At 40.6% G+C, this 21,877-nt stretch overlaps 1 protein-coding gene across 1 annotated transcript in view; it reads right to left on the reverse strand.

The window, feature by feature from the left end:
- Window positions 1-62: 62 nt before the first annotated feature.
- Window positions 63-21,877, reverse strand: part of LOC110976099 (uncharacterized) — an 83,417-nt gene continuing 61,602 nt past the window's right edge. Inside the window, 25 exon segments of the mRNA XM_022229093.2 lie at window positions 63-2,145; window positions 2,618-2,731; window positions 3,406-3,519; window positions 3,774-3,890; window positions 4,396-4,509; window positions 5,101-5,211; window positions 5,741-5,857; window positions 6,433-6,549; window positions 7,237-7,347; window positions 7,869-7,985; window positions 9,106-9,465; window positions 10,072-10,188; window positions 10,594-10,707; window positions 11,650-11,763; window positions 12,591-12,698; window positions 13,160-13,273; window positions 13,757-13,885; window positions 14,561-14,683; window positions 15,334-15,459; window positions 16,128-16,250; window positions 17,338-17,460; window positions 18,009-18,134; window positions 19,575-19,694; window positions 20,354-20,476; window positions 21,619-21,753. Of these exon segments, the coding sequence (XP_022084785.2) occupies window positions 1,925-2,145; window positions 2,618-2,731; window positions 3,406-3,519; window positions 3,774-3,890; window positions 4,396-4,509; window positions 5,101-5,211; window positions 5,741-5,857; window positions 6,433-6,549; window positions 7,237-7,347; window positions 7,869-7,985; window positions 9,106-9,465; window positions 10,072-10,188; window positions 10,594-10,707; window positions 11,650-11,763; window positions 12,591-12,698; window positions 13,160-13,273; window positions 13,757-13,885; window positions 14,561-14,683; window positions 15,334-15,459; window positions 16,128-16,250; window positions 17,338-17,460; window positions 18,009-18,134; window positions 19,575-19,694; window positions 20,354-20,476; window positions 21,619-21,753 (3,308 nt within the window). The 3' untranslated portion in view covers window positions 63-1,924.

The raw sequence follows: 21,877 nt of genomic DNA on the forward strand, positions 1-21,877 counted from the left end.
TCTGATGATCTGATAGCACCCCAGAGTGTGTTTAAAATATAACTCAGGCACCAGTGGTGACATTTTGGCTGCAAACATACTGCTTCCATTATGTTTCAACTTTTATGGACATATTCAGAATGACGCAAACAGTAGAAAAAGGCTGCTAAATTTACAGCATCAAAGTGTCTCAAAACTCTCCCATATATCAGTATATTGACAATTAATAATTTATGAGTGTAGTGTATCAAGATAAGAATGTAGTATCTACATGTATCAAGAAGAATACGCATGGAACATTCCTTAAAGCTATTTTCTTGTCATGTTCTAAAAATAAACAGTACTATGGTATTTTCAATTTTTAAAGAATGATACGACTGAAAGACAACATTAATGTGTACAAAAAGCTACATATTATATACAAATTAATGTAAGCATTTTCAATGAGAGTGTGATGTACTACTACACAGACCCTGCACAATAGCATGGCAACATTTGACACATAGGTGCAAATGTAATCCAAACGGAATATTGCCAAGTGCTGAAAAGCTGATAATAAATTAGTTATCAAGATGAATTGGCAAATTAATTTTCCAAAACAGTATCTAGACGCAAAGTACATGTATCTGCTGTGAGAATGTCACAAATGATTCTCCAGTAAAAATGTTCGGGAAAACCTTTAACAAAATTAAATCGATATGAATACTTTTACAAGACGTAACAATGTTCATGAAGAACACTGACATTTCTGTGTACATCTATAAACACTGGTATTCTAGGAAATGAGTTAATGATTTGAATGGTAACAAAAAGGTCGTTACTTTCAGAACAATCTCACAAAGAAGAACACATTATTCTTAACCTGGTTCACATTTCACGTTTACTGCAGACATGCCAGAGGCAAATTTCTCTGTAAGTCGAATGCATTAAAGCTTTAAATTGAGATTCCCGACACATGAATTGCATATAAAAAAACACAAACCCCCCAAACAAAATGCACCTTTCTACTGATAGGGCTATCCGAATTAATGCGAAGTTACACGTACAAGTGTTGCCAAACACCACTGGCGTTCTGAAAATCATTTCTGAATGTAACTTGATCAGTGCATAAATCACAGCTGTACAGAATTTTAACATATGTTCTATCTACAAGTATAAAAAGTTGTAGGGTTTTATCTCTTACAAAATGTAAAAATACCTCTTTAAAACATGGATGTATACATTTAAATTCACCTGAGAAAATTCCCATTCCTCCTACAGAAATTAACTTGAAAATGGCAAAGCGTGTCCAAAACAGTTAAATAATTGACTTTCTGGCGAATGCTTCTGTTACTCGTTTTAACATACAAATAGTTATATCCCCCGTTGCGTAAAGTCAGCACTGAACCAAAAAAAAAAACAAGCAGGCACTGTTTAAGTTGAAATTACCATGACTTGTTTTAGCGAATTTCATCTGAATAGTGATCACAAAATAAACTTCATGTAACAGTTTACAAACGTAACATGGTTTGACATAAAATAGTCCATGTTGGTTCCAGAGGTATTGGAAGTTGACAAACTCACTTCATTAACAAGTTTGTTGACTTCCAACGTGAAGGGCACCTATAACAACACTATTCAGCCGAAATGAAAAGCATGTTATACTTTTTTTTTTACCACACCTTGTACATATCCAGTTGCCATTACAATTTCAGCCAAACGTGAGGATGCTGATTAGCATACCATTACCGTCACTGTCATCTTTTTGCAACTACGGTGATCCTTGCTCAAGGAGTTTGCTTCCGTATTTGAATTTGGCTCTCAATGATGAACATGTACGACAGGTGTGAGGTGGGATAATGCACGTTGTTAGACTGACAAGTGTTGCCCCTTAAAACTTTTTTTCTTAAAACCACTGTACCAGCCACTGCTTATTAAACGGGATGGACTGCTTCTAAAGGCTTTTTCACCTCTTGTAAGGCGAGATAAACTTAGGCTGAGGCTTGGGTGCCGGCTTGGTGTAGACGACTTCTATTGGCTTCTTGTTGCGCTTGTAGGTGCAGAAGAGAATAATGATGAAAATGGTAATCAGAACAAGGAGAGCTGCAATGACACCAATCCACCAGGGCTCTAAGGGGAAGGAATCCAGGCCACCTTCGTCTGGCAACTGAGGGTTGTTATCAGGTGCTGTAAAACCCAAAAAATAAATAAATAAATATTGCATGCACATACACAGCTTTATTGGTGCTAAAGGTGCTACGTTATTGCTACCCCTGCTTTTCAAACCTGATTTTTGTACAAGAACATTCCAACTCCTTAGAAGGCTGACAACGAGATGCTGTCATCATGATTACAATGGCTGACTGACCATCTCAGCTCTTAGGGGTAGTTGTTTACTGTGACAAGAAAATTGTGACAATGTGTCTTGCATATGGACACAAGAACCACAAACCAACCTGTGTTGTAGTTGAGAACAAAGATCAGTCACAAGACCAATCACGAGACCAGACACGCGACAAGCCCACACACAAGACTATTCACAAAAAGTGCCTGCTCTTAAAACTGATTGTCCGGATCCGTAAAAGCTTAATTGCCATGTAGTTTGAAATGTATTAAGGTAAAAGAGGGATCACGAACAGGCCAACAGGGTTCAACTTACGAATTTCACAGTTGGTGCCAGAGTAGCCTGTCTTGCAAATGCACTTGTACTTGTTGATGCCGTTAGAGCATACTCCACCATTTTGACATGGCCTGCTGACGCACTCGTCGATGTCTATCATAACAAGGAGTGACAAAGTGCACATTCTAATTAGAGAGACTGGCTGGAAATTTGAAGCTGATCTTATGAAGGACCTCTGGTCTATGTAGACCGTTGGCTGTTAAAAGTCACTGACCTTTAATATTACCTCTCCATAAACAATAGCTTAGTAAACCAAAAAAAGGTGACGGAAGCAAGAGGATGAGACTGGCTCCCTCTGCACATTCAGGTGGAAGGATTGGGAACCAGTGTTACGTTGTACTGGTTTAACTCCCTATGCTTTAGCAACTGCATTCTCTCTGCTATAAAGTTCCTAAGTAAACAATTATGTGTCAGAACCAGTGTTGTGAACCAACATGCACCTGCGCTCGATTCATTTGCATAACCCTTTTTTTAAAATGACGTCACACTTTGTTACTCTGCAGTAAGGAAAACTTTCATGCTAACTGTTCAGCAGTATAAGGAAACTGTGCCCAGGATAAAGTCTGGCACAGAGAACAATTTCCCCGCAGCACAGCCTACAATCATTTTGGCTAGAATTTTGGATTGCTATGACATGCATGACCAGATTTTTGCACGTGTCAGAGCTTCCATTAATTGTCTTGTCAAACCCAAAGTTGCCACTTTCTAGGTTGCAGAATTTCTGGTGTCTTTCTGAAAAGAGAAAAACAAAAAATCCTCTAACATACCGATGCTGCAGTCGAAGCTTGTGTAGCCGGATTGGCAGGCACACGTGAAGCCGTTGATTCCATCGGTGCAGGAACCTCCGTTCTTACAAGGGTTACTGTTACACTCATTGGTATCTAAACAGGATAGACAATGCATCGTTAAACGTTTCAATTCCCATCATCATTCCGTCTAAGTTCCCTAAATGTGGGGCCCTGAACTAAAAGTTGGAGAGAAACAAGGATGGTTTCGTTTCAACGAAACAATGGAAAGATACCAACAAAGATACCATGGCACAGTCTAACATTGGAATCAAAGAAATACATGGCAGCGTGAGCGCTTTACACGAGCTGGAGGAGCAGATAATAAGAGGCCAAAACAGTGTCCTTACTGATGTCGCAGGTAGTTCCTTGAAAGCCAGGCAGGCAGGTACAGACAAACTGACCAGAGGTGTCATTGCATGTGGCACCATTCTTGCAGGGGCTGTTTAAGCAGCCTTCCCCAATTCCTGAAAGGGAAACAGTGAGGGTAAAGGGTGCCGTAAGTCTACAGGTGACAGACGGGTTGACTAAAAGATGTTTGTGAGGGGTTTTTCTTTGTCATGACTGACTTAGAACGGTCCTCTGAATGAATTATTTTGTTGGAGAGGTCGGAAAAGAGGACATGAGTGCTTTTTCCTTGATAGGCAAACATGAGGTTTGACCAGACTGTTCACGAGAATTACTAACTAGTCAGGTTTATAACTTTATTTTGTTTAGCATTGGTCAAGTTTGCTTAACCATTTGTCAAATTCTGTTCCATTTTACCTTGTTAAAAAACAATTATTGTTGGTCAAATACTGGGTAACTTTGCCTGGTATCCAGGAACACTGGTACCCAGGACTAGGCAAGATCAACCAGAGGTCCACTAATGCATACATGGTTTGGCCAATCGAACTTCAACCTCATTTGATGACATCTCTCCAAGAAACTCAAATGCAACATTGTTCACGTGACTTTTCCAAATGGACTCACTGAATTCACAATTCTTTCCCAGGAATCCGCTCTCGCACAAACACTCATAGTCGTTGAGGTGGTCGATACAGGTTCCTTTGTTGACACAGGGGCTGCTACCACACTCGTTGATTTCTGTGGGCAGTTCAGAAGAAACGTGAAAAATTACCCCCAAAAAGGATTCACTTGGACAGACATAATTTTGCATATGAGGATGTTCGAGCAGGTCCACACAGGCAGTGAAGACATTATGTGGACAAACGTGCATGTATTTTACATCTGCTCTTGTTTAAAAGGAAGGTTTGGAGAAGAGTGTTGCCTAGTGTTAAGTGCCCATTGACCTATGATCAGATGGTCAGGTGTTCGCATACAATATGCAACTGAACTTATCTTGCGTCCTTGGGCAAGCCATTTCACCCCTATTTGCCTCTCTCCACCAAAGAATTTAAATGGGTACCGTAATAACTGGGGAGCAGTTGGCATTCTATCCAGGGGAACAGTTTGCAGCATGAAGCGCTGACCTCACAGAGCTTTCCAGTCCTTTTTCCATGAGATTTGACACAAACACAGGAGCAGGACTGAGGCTTTTTGCCAACATTTGACCACAAGCTGTTTTGTTGGAAGCCTCCAACATCCACGAGTGACATAACAAGCGAGTGTTCTGTTAGCCAAGAGTTCTAGATGGAACTTGGTTTGGGTGTTTGAATGGCCTGCGCATAAACTCACCGGTTTCACACTGTGCTCCTGTGTATCCAGGAACACACTGACAGACATAGGTACCATCACTGAGTGGAATGCATACGCCATCATGGAAGCACGGCCTGTCCACACAAGCAACTGGAGGAGCAAGACAGCCAAAAGGAATTTTAAAACTAAGGGTAAAGTAGACCATGTCTGACTTGGATCTGAGTAGAACCCAAAGTTTATGACTTATTAAAAATCTACTCACTATTCCCTCTCTGATGATTAATTATGTTTTGTGGGGGGGTACGTTGATTTCCCTTATCCTGGCCTGGTTATTATGTCTCTATCTGATAACAAGTATATCTTTGTGCTAGTTTCGCTGACATTTGTCGATTGATTGGGGGGGGGCCTGAGAATGCTTGTGATGCATACTCTTGTGCATTCTAACAAAAGTCGTCATTTTTACAAAGTGGTTCCCAACTAAATCAAGTGTTACCATATGACTAACTAAAGAAAAGATACACTGAGATTTCCCAAGCAGCATTTTGTTTCAAATTCATGTTTCAACGGCTCCCTCTGCAAATGATGTTTGCACTTTTACATTTTACCTGTCTTGCTTTCATTTTATTATGTAACACATACTGCACGATAATGGTCTAGAATAAACAGTTTAATAACGTACCAACTGTCTCGCAGCGTACGCCAGCAAATGCGTTGGGACAGCTGCAGTAGAACTGATTGACGCCATTGATACAAACACCGTTATTCAGACATGGAGACGACTCACACTCATCAACATCTGCAATTGCAAACAACCATATATGATGAAAAGAGAATCTGAAAGCAAAAGAAAACATATCAGGTCTCCATAGCATTGCTGTGATCCCTTTCGAAGGCATATGAGGATAGGTTTTATCTTTTCTACACTAGCCATTTGATGAGCTAGTTTTCACATAACAGTGTAAGAATTGTTTGCAACCATGAAGAACAAAACAGTTCCACGGTATACAGGTTGTGTATAAAGCCTTAATGTATATGGACTAAGACATGGCCAGGTTTGCATAAGGTTACTGGGGTAGGATGATCTCCCGAAATGATGAGAGTGACTCCAGCTAAATCTTATAAAACAGAACAGGGAGAAAAAAGTTCCCGCTTTCCTCTACCAATGATTGAATTCCTACAGCATTCACCCTGTGATGGAAGCTACATATACAAAATTCAATTTTATGAAGATTAACGAGCCGTCTCCCTGAGGACTGTAAACAAGGAGAGAAAACATTGAACAATTCAGTGCTGTTTAGTGTGAAATGCCAAATTTAAGCCCACAGCTTTGCGAGGCAGTAAAAGGGTGAAACTTGTTCTTGTAATACTCACCAGCCTCACACAATCTTCCTGTGTATCCTGGGGTACAGTTACAAGCAATCATCCCTTCATCGTTCTGGCAAACTCCTCCGTTGAAGCAAGTATCCTCAGTACAGATCTCAGTTATCACTGTCAATCAAATCATCAATTACAAAGCGTTAGAGCTTTTAAAAAATTATATTTAACACAAATCATGTTACATTAGGCTTTCAAAGTCCTCTCAAGGGCAGGGCTATGAGAAATTCCAAAAAATTCCAAGAAAAACTGGATATTAAAATAGAAAACGACGGCATGTGCTGTAGAAATCTGAAAACGGGGTATAGAAAAAGAATTCCAGAGCAAGAGGAAAGAAACTTGACGAATATGCTCCGGTTGGCTGTGGAGATGGTGAATGCATGGGTGTAAATTCAACGTCTGGCTAAAAAACACCCTATTTGATAACGTAGAATTAATACCTTGGGGTTTGTCAACCTCATAAACATACATACTACACAACCGGACATGTGAACTTGACATATGAGCTTGGCATTTTCCACCACATTTTAGTATCTTTAAACTTAAAAAATCTGTTTGATTTTGAAAACAAAGTAGATTTTTTGTTATATCTAATTAACTCACAAGTATTGTGTGTGTGTTAGAATTTATTACCGATTTTGCAATTTATAAACTGTCCTTGCAACTATCTAAAAATTGAGAGTTGGATGGATTCTGTCTAGAAATGATTCATCTTGTGCCATGCAAAATTATAATCCAAAGAAATGAATTTTTCAGCAAAGTGTTTTTGAAAACACTGGAGTGCTAAATAGCAATACTTACATGTTTGACAGCGATCTCCGCTGAAGTTGACCAGACAGTCACAAGTGATTGTTCCATTTGGCGACTGGTTGCAAGTGCCGCCGTTCAAGCAAGGGTTGGGATTGCAGGGAGCTAAACAAGACATTTAAAATAAAGTGCAATTTACGTCACAAACCTCGCGCACTCTGACCAATCACAGGGCCTGTCCTAACAGCCCTCAGCTTTTCTTACACATTGGGGCATATGGAATAAAAAAACACCAACCGAAAAGTTCCGTTTACAAAAATTTGATTGACTGTGCCGCAAAAAGACCATTACTGACATCATCTATATGTTCTAAAACACGTTTGCACTGATGCCATTGACAGCTTGAGATTTATAAAGTTGAAGTTTGATGAAAATTACTGCATTTTTGGCATTGATCACTGAAACATACTCGGTAATTAGCAATCACATAGGGAAAGGTCAGTTTGCCCATTATAAGGCAAATACATGTACTCCTGACTGCTTTTGGGGTGTTCTGTTACAGAAAACTGACCATTTTGATTCTAACCCAAGAGCCCAGCACTATTAGTGTTACACATGCCTTACTTAATAGTACTGACTGCCTGAAATTCTGACAAAATCCTGTAAGACTGACAGGCAGAACTTACTTTCAACTTGACAGCGTGGCCCACCCCAGTTGCTGGGGCATATGCAGACGAACCTCTCAATGTTATCTTGGCAGGTGCCGCCGTTCATGCATGGATTGCTTGCACATGGTTCGTTGGCTGCAGAAAAAAGGGAATCAGTTGAATTGTCAACACAAATCTTGTGTAAGAATCTATGATGCAACAGTTCCGAGTTGTTCTCTCAGAAGTGACAGCGTAAGAGAAGTGGTTGGGTGAGCCTCTGCGCATTCTCTACTTGCTTTTCTAGGATAGATTCAAGAACCAACAGTTTAGCCCTGTGCCTGGTGCAGTGCTGTGGTGGAGTCCATCACAGCTTCCTGCACGTCTGCTGCAAATCCATCATCAGTCTGAAGTATTACCATATTTGGACAGCCTATTACGTTACAAATCTCGCGCAATCACAAGGCTTGTTCTAGCAACCTGCAATGGATTGTATGGGTGTTTCAATATTACGGGGTGCCTTTTTTAAAAGTTGCAGCATATGGAACGAAAAACACTAGTGAAAAATTTAAACTGCAAAAATTTGATTGGTTGTGCAATAAAACCTGACAACAGTCATAAGCTTGAAATTTTTGTACTAATAGGGTTTAAAATTCGTTGTTGCCAACTTGAGATATTTAAAAATTGAATTTGGACCAAAATTGTTGTATCAGTAGGGGAAGGTCACTATGCCCATATACATGTATGGCAATACTCTAGACTGATTATAAGTCATCCAGTCTCAAGTAACGAACTACTCAAATGAACTGTAACCAAACCATTCCATTGTCATCGCTCACTCTGTTCCATGTGACTGATTTGATGCAAGCATTTGTGATACTGTGAAAGGACTTTTGAAAGGACTTGCAATTTACATTATTACAACAAGATCTGCTTCAACTATTTTATCAACACTCTCAAGCTTACTATTCTATATTTATCTCAATAAAGAGTTTCAAAATAGAGGAACGACCATCCAGTAATATTTCAATGCAAGAAAAAGATTTGTTTGAAAATCTACGCTGCCTTTAAGGTCTGTATTCATCCTATGTAAAATGTGGACGAGGTACAATGATATGGGGCTGTTTAACAGGTGCACCGTACTGAACCTTGCCAAAGTGAGTGTGCGATCCCATTTTGGGAAAAAGGCCTATAACTGATGGCTTTTAATTGAAAGTTCCTCCTATTGTTAGGGACTGGCTGGACAATATCAGCTACCTGCTTATCATGACCAACTTACTTTCAACGTCATTGTCCTTAACCTCGATTAGGAATCCCGGTGCCGACTTGCTGCTGTCGGAGGAGAAAGTGATCCACAGCTCGTTGCTCTTAGTGACAAAGTTGCTGGGCTGTTCGATGCCGGAGTGACGGATGACGCGCGAGTCTACGCTGCCTGCCACCAGCCCGTTGCCGGCCTCCAGCCAATCATACAGAGGCTCTGTGGAGAAGTTGGCGAAGATGACCCGGATGCGGCGACCGAGCGAGGTCTGGACGGTCCAGCGACAGCTCAGATCATTGCCGTAGTTATCCGGGAAGTTGGGAGATGAAATCATGATTGTACCGTCGTTGGGAAGGGTGTAGTTGACCACACACCCGATGGCTGGAAAGAAAATAAAAATTGCAATTTATGGATATTAAGTTTTTCAAATGCCATGGACTAAATGGCTTTTCCAAAATAGCAAACTTGTAAAGTAATGTTATCCTGTCCTTTCTTCTTGGCGGTGTTGATTTAAATCCTACTTCGTATGGACCTGTGGTTTTTTAATCCCTTGGAAAGTATGTTGGGGTTGGAGACCAATGCTTAAAGAGTTAGGGTTTTGAATCCACCTGCTGGCCATACGCTGTAGCCTTGGATAAGCAACTTCATCCCTACTTGTCTCTCTCCATCGGCGAGTATAAATGAGGACAAGCATGAGCTGGGGAGTCCATCCAGAGGGAAATAATAATCTTTTCAGTTGTTTCATGCCAAGAAAACTGGAAGTAAATGCCAGTCTGCAAGTCAAAATGGCTCAGGAAAACGTACTTTTCTGTATGGTGATTTTGAACAGATAAACGTCTCACATGTGCACTTCTGAGAAATAATTAACCCACGGGTATATGTAAAAACATACTGAAATCGGAGGATTGAGGATTGTTAGGGTTAAGCTCGTTACCAGATAGAATCAACAAAATCTGCTCCAACTGCTACGGTGAATTGAGAACTCACATATTTCACAGTTGGTGCCCATAAAGTCGTTTGTGCAGCTGCACAGGTAACCACTGATGGGAAGCTGTTGGCAAGTTCCGCCATTCAAGCACGGCATCAAGTCACACTCATCAATGTCTGAAAGGGGAAAAGAAGCCAAATTTGCCTCATAACTTGAACACCGTTTATTTCTCAATATGGTTTAACAAAGGATAAAATGATACAACTTGAAATTCAGGATCAGATGTCTTGGGATATTAAAATTCAGGCAAGCCAACTACTTATGGGAGCTGTTAATGCTTTTCTGGATAGCGGCACAATCAATTACTTATTGAATTCACAGATAAACACAAACAACAGATCAGATAGAGCCATATTGGCATACGGAAGTTTTCATTTCAGCATTCAGAGAAAAGCAATTAATGGACAGACGTACATGTATATGAAAACGATTGATTACACTTCTCATCTATAATGTGATGTCTATTTAATTCCATTAAAATCAACAAGCAACAAATGAGAATTTTTTTATAAAATACTTACCCATTTCACAAGTTGGGCCTGAGAAGCCCTGCCGGCAGGTGCAAGTGAAGGAATCTGCATCACTGGTACACAGACCACCGTTCTTGCAAGGTGCGCTCAAGCAGTGGTTTATTCCTGACAAAAGAACCGGTAGTAAGATTGTGGCCACTAATTTCTGATACTACAAACACTGATGCAACACAGGTACCTGGCCATGCTTAAACTACCTACTCAAGCGATTCAAGGGCCGATATCAAGCCGCTTTAAAATGATGCAGCCAAGGATTGTGAGCTGTGTATGAGCCTTGATCTGGGCCAAGAGGGGGCATCCTTTTCTTAGCAAGGTATGCTAAGGTTTGTTTGGAGCTGAATTTCATTGGTTAATAAACAACTATGAAATGTGTGCATCATGGTCACATGGCTACCAACGAAATGAACACTGCAGACCAATATGGTTCTTTTCAATCAACGAGGAGGTGCTTCTGCTCGAGGAGGATTGCCTGTATTAAACTGGCTCTCCATTGAGTTTGGCTCTGTATGCAAATGTTTCAGCCATAATTTTTGGCCATTCAGGTTTATAAATCAAGCCCAGTCTCTTTCAAAGCAAAATGTGGTTGAACTTTAGCATCCACAAAATAAAACTGCCTGAAAAGCATACCTTTGTTACACCCTACAAAGGACTAACTACAAATGAACTGTTGAGGGTAACAGGACATTGCTGTGTTGTAAAACTGAAATTCAAACTTTCAGACAAATCCATGAACACAATTAGTCTGCACCAATGGATGCCTCCATTATGGCAAAAGCATTAGAGCAGCGTTTATAACAGAATAATTCCATGGTCAGAATAAGAATCCTTAAACACCAGCGGCGCCACGCTTGTGGGCAGATGGAATGTATGCAGTAATGTCTTTGGACCCAAAGAGTGCCTTGATCCCCCAAAAGGACATGTGCACAAGTCAAGTGCCCTTGTAATGATGACGATGAGGCCTCAGTTTTACCCATCCTGCTGTTGTATGAAACACAGACAGGGGGATATACATAACAGAAAGCACATCTGGAGGTCGTTAATACTTACGATTGCCGCAGTCAACTCCTTCCCAACCCGGCTGACAGTCGCAGGTGTAGTGAGAACACATGTTACGACACATGCCGTTATTCTTACACGGAATACTGGCGCACACATCCACAACTAAGAGAAAACAAACCTACTCTGAGTGAATGAGCTCCAGCAGATGTTGTTGAATTACGCTTAACATCGGGGGCTAATTTCATAGAACTGCGGCTTAAGCACAAATTTTGCTTAAGCGTGAAAAAACCTTGCTTGACAAATCAGGTTCCCAGCCAAAACTCCATGTGATTTTGAATGGTATTCACCTGTCTTTTGGTTAGCATGACAATCACATAGATTGTGAGCTGGTAACCTTTGTTTTTTAAGCAAGGTTTTTTTTTGGCTTAAGCAAATTTTGTGCTTAAGCAGCTCTATGAAATTTGCCCCAGGTCAATGATTCATCTGAATTACATCAGGTGTGAAATAAATCCCTGCAGCAAGTTCTATCAGATTTTTAAAAAAATTTCTTGCTGACTCTTCAATGCAAATATCGGTGATAGGATCCCTGGTCAATCCTTTTGGGAAAAAAGCAGGGCTTATTTCATGTAAGCATCTGGAACGGGCTGTCCAAAATCTGCCCACTACAGAAAAAAATAGACCACTCCAGTCAACACCACCTACTGTGCACATGGGCACATTAGCATATGCTCTTCTCCAGTGCCACACTACGTATTCCAGCCATGCGCATCACATGCACGCACACACACGTGGGACTTGTCAGGAATAAATAATGGTCATGATTGGTCAGAAAACAATGGGACAGGGCTTATGAATGGATCCACGAGTGACCTGCTCCAATAGAACAAGACTGACAATGCCTCTCACTCAAGTTACACCCTTTCCATTCAGACACGTACAAATGTAGAAAAACAAGGAAACAATAAAATTTTGGATATGGACAGTCTTACCGATATCGCAGAATGGCCCAGCATGGCACTGGTCGCATTCACAACGGAAGCCACCCGCAAGGCGCACGCAAGTACCGTTATTATTACAAAGATTCGGACTGCAGACATCTGAAAGGATTCACATACAAGACACCAGAGTCAATGGCCAACTGAAATCATTAACATTAAGACCATCTTCTGGTCTGAGGATGCACTGTTTCAATCATTTGCAATATTTAGATATATGATGCTCTATGTGAAGCGATGGACCCCAACTGCCTCTTTACTTGGCTGTGAGGACCAAGAGACCTGGAACCTTAGATTGAAAAAGATGTCACTTAAAACAGAAGACTGATCAGGAAACAAATAAATATGGAGTGACACTGGCTAACTGCTGTTGTACGGCATATGTCTGGTCTTTCATGGTTTTTCTGAGTGTGGAATATGCATTTACTGTTTATCAAGTGGGTTACTAAGTGTACAAAATCAGGAATGCAGTTTTTTATGTGCCAGATGCTAAAGAGTTTTGAAATGAGAGCAACATTTTGCATAAAGAGACCTTCTGTCAAGAGCAAAGTTTGTCCACTAACCTTGTTCACAGTTTACTCCGGAGTATCCATCGAGGCAGTCACACCGGTAGGCCAGGCAAAGGTTCTGACACACACCGTTGTTTTGACAAGGATTGGAGACACACTTGTCAACAGCTGCATAAAGCAATATAATAAAACAATTTTAAGTGAGGCCGCGGAGATTAACAATTATTGCCATCAGCGATATTACCCATGTTTTCCTAACACTTTTGAATTTGCATCTAAATTCTCCAGGCATTTTCATGTTTGGTCAGAAAATTTTTGAATTTTTGTTTTTAAGGACCTGAAATGGAACATTCTTTATTTGTATATGTAAATATTTAAGGGGCATTTGAAACACCAGCAGCTTGGTTTTTGCTTCCTGGATCCTACATAAGCCTACAGAACATTCTGTTGGATCTGATAGGTCTAGGAGGGGTTGGGATTTATTTTGCTGATGTTACACCATTTTTCGATTCTGTCCTACACTTTTTAACTCTCACAACCCAGCTTGGGACAACCGTACTAGAAGCAAGTCTCAAAAATTTCATAGTTTGACAACGATTAGTTAGAAATCTTAGGCTTCTTTCTTTAGAAGAACCGTTCTCGCAGGCTTACGTATGGAGCAGTCTGGTCCAGTCCAACAGTCATTACAGTCACAGCGGTAGCTGAATGAGGCTGGACAGTTTTGAATGCAGACACCACGATTGTTGCAAGGGTTCTGTGTCAACTCGCAAACATCTTGAACTGATGGGAAACAAAAGGGCTTTCAAAATTGTTGTCTTGATAATTACTCGGCGATAAAGTACTCTCGATAAAAGAACCAACTCACAATGTACACTTTGGCAAAAGGTAGGTCAAAGATTCAGAGCTTCATGTTCAAAAAAGCTTTGACATTCCAGAAGTTTATTTCAGGTACTTGGAGGCAGTGGCTACATGCATAAAGAGAGCAAGTTTTCATCGAAGGAAAACATTTTTTAATAGATTTCCTTTTCTATGAATACAGTTTGACAAGCTATCCCAATCTACCGTGTGGTACTGATTAATGAGTGGTAAAATATAATTACCCAACTTGCACGCGATTGGTCCCAATATACCGACAATAGGCACATAATGGATAGTTCTGTTTTTGAATTCAATCAGATCTAGGGGCAACATGATTTTTGTTGAAAAGTAAAAGTTGAGGGGACGGGTTGGAATGGTAGTGGGGAAAGGAGTTAGACCTTTTTCAGACTTTCCCTATTTCGACCTTGTCAATGTCATGCTCTTGGGGTCTCAAGCTTACTCATAATGTGTGAACATAAACATCGATTGGATATCCTGATACAGACTAAAAAGACAGGAGGGGAAAGGGGCCTAGGGTTCAGTCCCTGATGCGGAAAAGTGAAGGTATACAAAATTTATGAAATGGCAGCACTATACCCGTCTGGCAGATCAGTCCTGTGTAGCACACTGGGCACTCACAGAGGAAATTGCCACAGTTGTCAGGTGAAGTGAGGCAGGTGCCACGATCACAAGGGTCGGCGAGGTCGCAAAAGGCAGTGGCTGTAAGTGTGGTGAAGAAGTTGGCCAAAATATTATTGAAAACTACACTACTCAAAAAAAGTTAAGAACCACTTTTTATTTTGTGTATACTTTTTTACATGAGATATCTTACTGCTGAAAATGGGCATTAGATGTTTTGAAATATTTAAAAAATATATATATTCCAATGCGAATACCATCTAGACAAACAAAAAATGAAAGAACTTTACCCCATTCATTGCTTGGAAAAAAGCTACAAGTTAGGAATAAAGTGGTCCTTTACCTTTTTGAGTAGTGTATGAAGATATTTCCTGATAAAAAGGAACCTTTTTTGAGATTTGCGACAACTAGAAAACAGGTCTTTGGGTAATCAGTCTTACTCTGATATATATACATGTACCTAGTAAGTGATTAGCTGGTGTGGAGAATTTCAAATTTCAAGAGATGAGATATTTAAATCTTCAACAATGACTTGAAACTGGATTTCATACGGCACAAACTGTTGGCTTAGAATGCATTGCCTGTACTTTCATATATGCACAAGGTCCTCACATGTATGAAGTTCTGGTGTACATATAAATGAGGTCTTCATATGTATACAAGAGGTCCTCGTATGTATAAATGGGTCCTCCGACGCATTAATGAGGTCTTCAAGTCTTCAGTCTACTTACAATCTCTACACAACGGACCATCCCAACAGCCAACACAAGAGCAGACAAACTCCTGGCAGCTGCCTCCCGCTGCTGGGCTGCAGGTGCCGCCGTTTGCACATGGGTTGCCTGCGCAGGGGTCAATCTCTGTAATCAAACACCAAACATGATATAAACAGAAGGTGAAATCCCTCCCAATTGTCCACGCCTTACCACTCCGGTGTTTATTTTCCATTTCCGTGGTATGAAACAACTTATGAATACTTTTGTTATCCCAGTTATCGCGATGCAAGTCAATTCAAGAATAACCCAAGCTGAGCGCTGATATGGAATGATACCCCCTAGCTGGAAAGAGGCTAACAAGAGTTAAGTTGCTTGCTCAAGGACACATCTGGCAAATGATAAGATTCAAACATTGAACCTATGACCATGAAGAATGAACCCTCACCACCAAGTCATCCCACCTCTGGTACTAAACACAATAATACGTCATTTAAATAACCATCCCAGGAAATACAAGGATAAAACTAAAGGACACTGAGTCAATTAGAGGTACATTATATGCATGAGAGTGTATTAGTTTTCCATTTTGCGGTATCACTCAGTTTGACATCCTGATGACTATGGACATTTGAAAATGGAAAACTTTGACAGTTCCCATTTATTTCCACTTGAGAGTGGCTTGGTCGATTTCCAACTTCTGGGCTGGGTCACAAATGGTCACTAGGTTACAAAGGGAGCCTAAAGATTTGGGAGGCACGTGTCCAGCACATTAAAAAAAAATTGTAAGGAGAAGAGTGGGTTGAATTACATACCGATCTCACAGTTATCGCCAGTCCTGCAGTTGGGGCACTCACAGACGTAGGTACTGCAGTCGCCATTGACGTGAACACACGAGCCACCATTGTTGCAAGGGCTATTGTCACACACACTGGTGGCTGAACATGATAAATTACGAGAGGTGTATTATTGTGTGGGATTAATTAAAGGAAAATGCAGTTTACGCCCACAGTGTCTAACTAACACAGGTTTGTTGGAAAATGTAAGGAATGCTGCAATGTTTTAACTTCACGAAGAAAGTTCACATCAAAATTGATGGCCAATGCTACAATCTGCACCCTATTTCACGGTGGGGCTAAAAACCTGATTCTTCACAGCCAGTTGAGTTTTTATTTTACAGTTGTTTGCAGGTTAAGACCACCTGGCATTTTGGTGCTATTTCTGTCACTGGGCCCACATTAAATTGTCCGATTGGCTAACATGTTCTTTACAGTGGTTCACGACATCAGAGTTGTGCTATGAGCCCATTTCAATAGATGTCTGCAATGCAGTATGGGTAAAAAAGCTATTCTATTCATCATAAACTGTTAACATTTCAAATTGTAGTCAGATGGCTGTTCAACCAAGATAGGTTATATATGGAAAAAACCTAAGTTTCAATGATTATTTTAAGTTTTGATTGTATTGGTGGTCCGAACTTCCATAAAATGACTGTGTAGCAACCCGTGGAAGCAAGGGATTTTGATTTCAATAAATGAGAGAGAAATATGTAGCCTTGAAAGTATGTATATCTGGTGGCAATCCTTGGGCGATCTAATATTAGAAACAATGAAAGAAGTATATTTATGTTTCAACTGTCCAGATTAAGGTAAGTTTTCTGAGAAAGAAAATTCCCATAAGATTTTCACTCATATATATAAGGATTTTTATCCAGCGCTGACTGAATTATTGCCTTGAAAACTACCACTATTACTCCTGCTATGACTTTACAGACTTATTCACAGACCAGAACTAGAATTAGAATTAATTCTGCAGTAACAACAAGAATTAATTCTGCAATAACAACATGCTCACGGACTGGACGTGTAAGTGTCTCCTAAATAGAATATGGACATGCCACGATCTTCATGCTAGTCATTTCTAGCCCCCATACTTGAGTGTGATGTTAACACAGCAAGAGGACATCTCCCCTGACTTATAGATTCTTAGACTAGATAATTAGATTGAATTAGATTGGATACTTACATGTCTCACACGATGGTCCCTCCCGACAGCCACTGCACTGGCAGGTATACCGGAAACAGCTTCCCTCCATCGGGACGCAAACACCACCATTACCACAATTGCTTGTCTCACAAGGATCAAAACCTGCACGCAAATTGCCAGAGAATAAACGGTAGGAAAGAACCCCTTTTAAGCACCTAGTCGATTATATTTGTCTGGTTGTTGTTTATTATTTACTTCAACACCTGCCCCATCATCCCTTGAACCATCAGTGGCTGTGGTGACTGGTTAACAAACAGGACAAGCAAAAGCTAACTTATAAAGTATCCACTACATAAGGCCAAAGAGACAACTCCTCATGTTGGGTTTGCATGAGACTCATAATTTTTAAAATTCTGTGACAAAAGAAATATTTGCTTGCATGAAACACTGGTGTTTGTCGTCAATAGGATTGAAAGATACTATGTGACAGCTTTAATGACTTTTACATGTATGCCATATATACCTATAGTTTAAAAATGTTACAGGTAGCACTGTCCAAAGTCTTCAAAAAATAGTTTGGACCAGGTCTACTTTGTTTTGGGTGTATATATGTGTAGAGACGAAGATTGGATTGGTCTCGAGCTGCTGTAGAAAAGTAATCATATGGCTCAAAACAAAGACTGTTGGGAACTAGACGGGGTATAGCTTACGTGTGCTGCATGTTGGGTCTTGTTGGTAACATAGTGGACATTGGCATGTATATCTGCTGCAATCGTTGGGATCAACTATGCAAATTCCTCCATTCTGACAAGGGTTACTGCTGCAACCATTGACTTCTGTACACAAGAGAAAGAGAAGATGACAGACGTATGTGCCTGAGTGAGGCTGGCCAGGATTTGAGGACATTGAGCTGGCTAACGTCTTCAATCTTCAAATGTTTGCCACTTTGCAGGAAAGCAATGGTGTTTAATTCTCTAGACCTACGATTCACAATGCAGTATGAGGCCTGGACTTTACTTTCTCCAAAGGGGGGGAGTTGGTTTAATAAATGAGAGAAAAACAGAGAAACGGACAATTAAAAATTTGTTGTTGGTCACTTGTGGCAGCCTAATTTTCGGCTGAAGATTTCTTCTTTCAGGAAAGGCATAAGATAGCTTCTGATTTCTGATATACATGTACCACCAAATGCCCCCCCCCCAAATTGATTTGCATGACTCAATGGACACTATCAGTACAATATTTCTCACTGCAACTTCGTATTATTTTTTCTAACACACTTGGGCATGTATTAAGCACCAAAGTTCAACACACGTTCTACCTGCACAGAGGCTTTTCAGACTTTGTGTGTGTACACTATATGTTGAAGTAATACATGCATGTTATACAGTGGCGTATATGTAGCCATGAGAGGCCGGGGGGGACGTGCCCCACAGCAAATTCTCGGTGACCCCCCCCCACAAAATAAATGGATGAATGAATATTGAACAAGGCTAGCAAAAGCTTGCCCCAGAAAAACCACACCACTGAAAGCTGGTGCCCCCCATTAAAATGTTCGTGCCCCCCCGCCCACTAATGAAATCCCAGCAACGCCACTGATGTTATACAGCCAGATATAAGCTGAGAAGCACTTGATGTTTCAACCAGTCAGCCGTGACTGTGACTATTACATAGAAAGCCAGATTGTGTTTACACACATCTTAGGGCACATAGTGGTCGTAACGCATACATTGTCATTGAATCCAACAGCGATGTCAAGACATAAAAATGAGCAGAAACAGAAACAGAGAAAGATCCCCGGATTCATATCAACAGCAAACTCGGTATTCCACCTACTCATCTACAGATATCAGCAGCAGACCCCCCTCAACCAACAATGCACAAAGACAATAACACCATCATTCAAAGGCTAACACTTCATTTGTTAGCCGACTCTGAAAAATAATGCTTCAGAAAATGTTACAGAAAAAGCCAGTTATATTTCCCAACACAGGTTTTTGAATATTTTGGAAAGTATTTGTAACATTTTATCCTGATCCAGTATTTTGAGGGAATTGAAATTAAAAGTACGAAGCAAATGCTAATATATCACTAATTTACCACTCGTCTTCAATCTAAAACCACACCCAGTTATTATCTTTTCACCCTCTGACCCTGGAAAGATTTAGCTCCATGTGAAAAAGGTTACCTTAATTATCTGCTATTCCAGCCTTCTGATTCTGGAATATTTAATTAATATTTTTTTAATCACCTGAGACAAATAAAAAAAACGGCCTCACCTGTGTCACAGTTGATGCCACTGAAGCATGAGGGACACTGGCAGACGTACTGGTTGCAGGTGCTGTCCTGAATGCAAGAACCACCGTTGTTGCATGGGTTTGGGTCACACAGATCTTGGACTAAACGCCAAAAAGAAAGACGTATACTCTACATGAACGATACTGCGGACTAGCAAAGCTAGGGAACACTGCAGAATAAGGAATCTGGAATAAGTTTTCCTTGCAGGGATACATGGACTGTCAATTTTCATTTTGAATTCAGAGAAAGGCACGGTTGGTTTTGCTAATTATCAACAGAAATACAGGCCATAGTTTTTAATCTGTACGAAATGCAGATTCCTCATTTGCTAGCACAACAAAATCAGCAAGCTTTTGTTCCAGTTCTAAAACAGAAATAAAGTACAAGTTGCATGACACCCAAATGTTATCAATGACTTGAAATCATCTGATCAATCCACTCTCCAACAAACAGATCAATAGTCTGTGCTTTCAAATAACCCCAATTTTAGGACATGGTTCAGTTCACAGTCAACAGCACCTGTCACAAAAGAACCCAATCAGTACTTAGGACTCAACAGCTGTTGCTATGGAAACACCGATCAGCAGCAAGGATTAAATGTTTTGTGGTATGATTCTCAAGAGGTGTCAATGTCCTAGTCCCCCCAAAAACTGTAGTGAATGACATTCCCTGCCCAAAACTTAAAAAAAAGGGCCCCACAAAATAACTCACCTGCAAAAACATAACCTCAAGAATTCAGAGGATTTTGGGCAGGACTTACCTTGTGTGCAGGTCGAACCTCTGTAACATCCAAAACACATGCAGGAGAACGTCAGGCAATTGCTGGCTACGGACTGACAGATTCCACCATTCTGGCACGGGCTAGCAGCGCAGGGTTCAAACACTACAATTGACAGGTACATCACAAATAGCATCGAGAAAGGAACATAGGAATCGGCAGATAAGAGATGGGAATGAAGGACGATCAACTCCACGTGAAATCACACGGCAAGGCACAGAGTTTTAACACTAGATTCAACACACATGTATCAAGTTTTGATGTGGCCAAAAAAATTAACAAGAGTGAAAATGAAAGATTGTCAACATCTAAAACCTCCATCTCCAACAGATGACCTGTTTGTATCTTTCCTCACAAACTTCATGACACTTAGCATCATAAAATAACATTTATGAAATAAAAAAATTAACATGTACGCAGGCCAAAAAAACAGTCACAGGGAAAGAAAATTTGTTCAAACACTTGAAATGAACACAAATAACTTTTCAACTGGCTGAGGTATGGAGCTGTGCACAAGCAAGGAAGGGCGATTTATTAAGACCCACACATGACATCACTTGGCGTCAATACATGGCTGATTCTATAAATTAGGGGTCCAACTTGGGGACATTTTGGTGTCCTGTTACACCTGAAGCCATTCAACTTTTCTCCATGTAAAATTGTAGCCACATTATCAAACATTGTCCAGATTGAACAGCATATTGTACAGGTCATAAACAATGTAATCCTGTTTGATCTACAGAATGTGAACAGTACTAATTTTAGTTCTATCCAGAAGAGCTGAATGGTTTCACCCGTAGCAGAACACCAAAATGTTCCCAAGTTGGACCTCCAATTTATAGAATCACCCACACACTAGTGCCTTCACAGTTTCCTTGACACATGGCAACGACTGCATGTGAGTGAATGTGTGCAACCCTTGAGCTGTTTTAATGTGCTGTTTGTGTTACCATGAGTATATTTCTAAGTGCACAAATATTAAGAGTGTGACCTACAGGCAAGCAAGAAGAAACATACTGCCAATCAGACAGAGAGTACAGAATTTCCATTGCAACAGCAGTTCACCACATGTTGCAAATGTAATAGTTAAATCGTGAATTCTTCGTCAAATGGCACAATGGCCACCCCCATGCTACGTACGATTGTCATTATTATGCCCATTGAGAGAACTGGGTGCCGGCTCGGCCTGTCCCTATTTCACCAATGAGGGCTTACTGACCCATTGCATGTGTGAATGATTTGCATACCTCGGTCACAGGTGCTTCCCACCCAGCAGCCAGTGCACCTGCAAGTGAACGCCGTGCAATCTGGCTGGGAACCAATCAGGGCTGGTGAGCACTGGCCGCCATTCTGGCATGGGTTACCAGCACACGGGTCTTTCGCTGTAAACGAAAAAAAAAAAATGAATTTAATCTTGAAATCTAGATCAACTACTGCCTGCAGCAGACCTTCTACCTCTTCCAAGTTTTTTTCAGCTAACTAGGAAAAGTACATGCTTTAAAAGAC

This window comes from Acanthaster planci, linkage group LG07, assembly GCF_054643075.1.
Source record: "Acanthaster planci isolate LZ-2023a linkage group LG07, COTS_SCS, whole genome shotgun sequence".
Classification (NCBI taxonomy): Eukaryota; Metazoa; Echinodermata; class Asteroidea; order Valvatida; family Acanthasteridae; genus Acanthaster; species Acanthaster planci.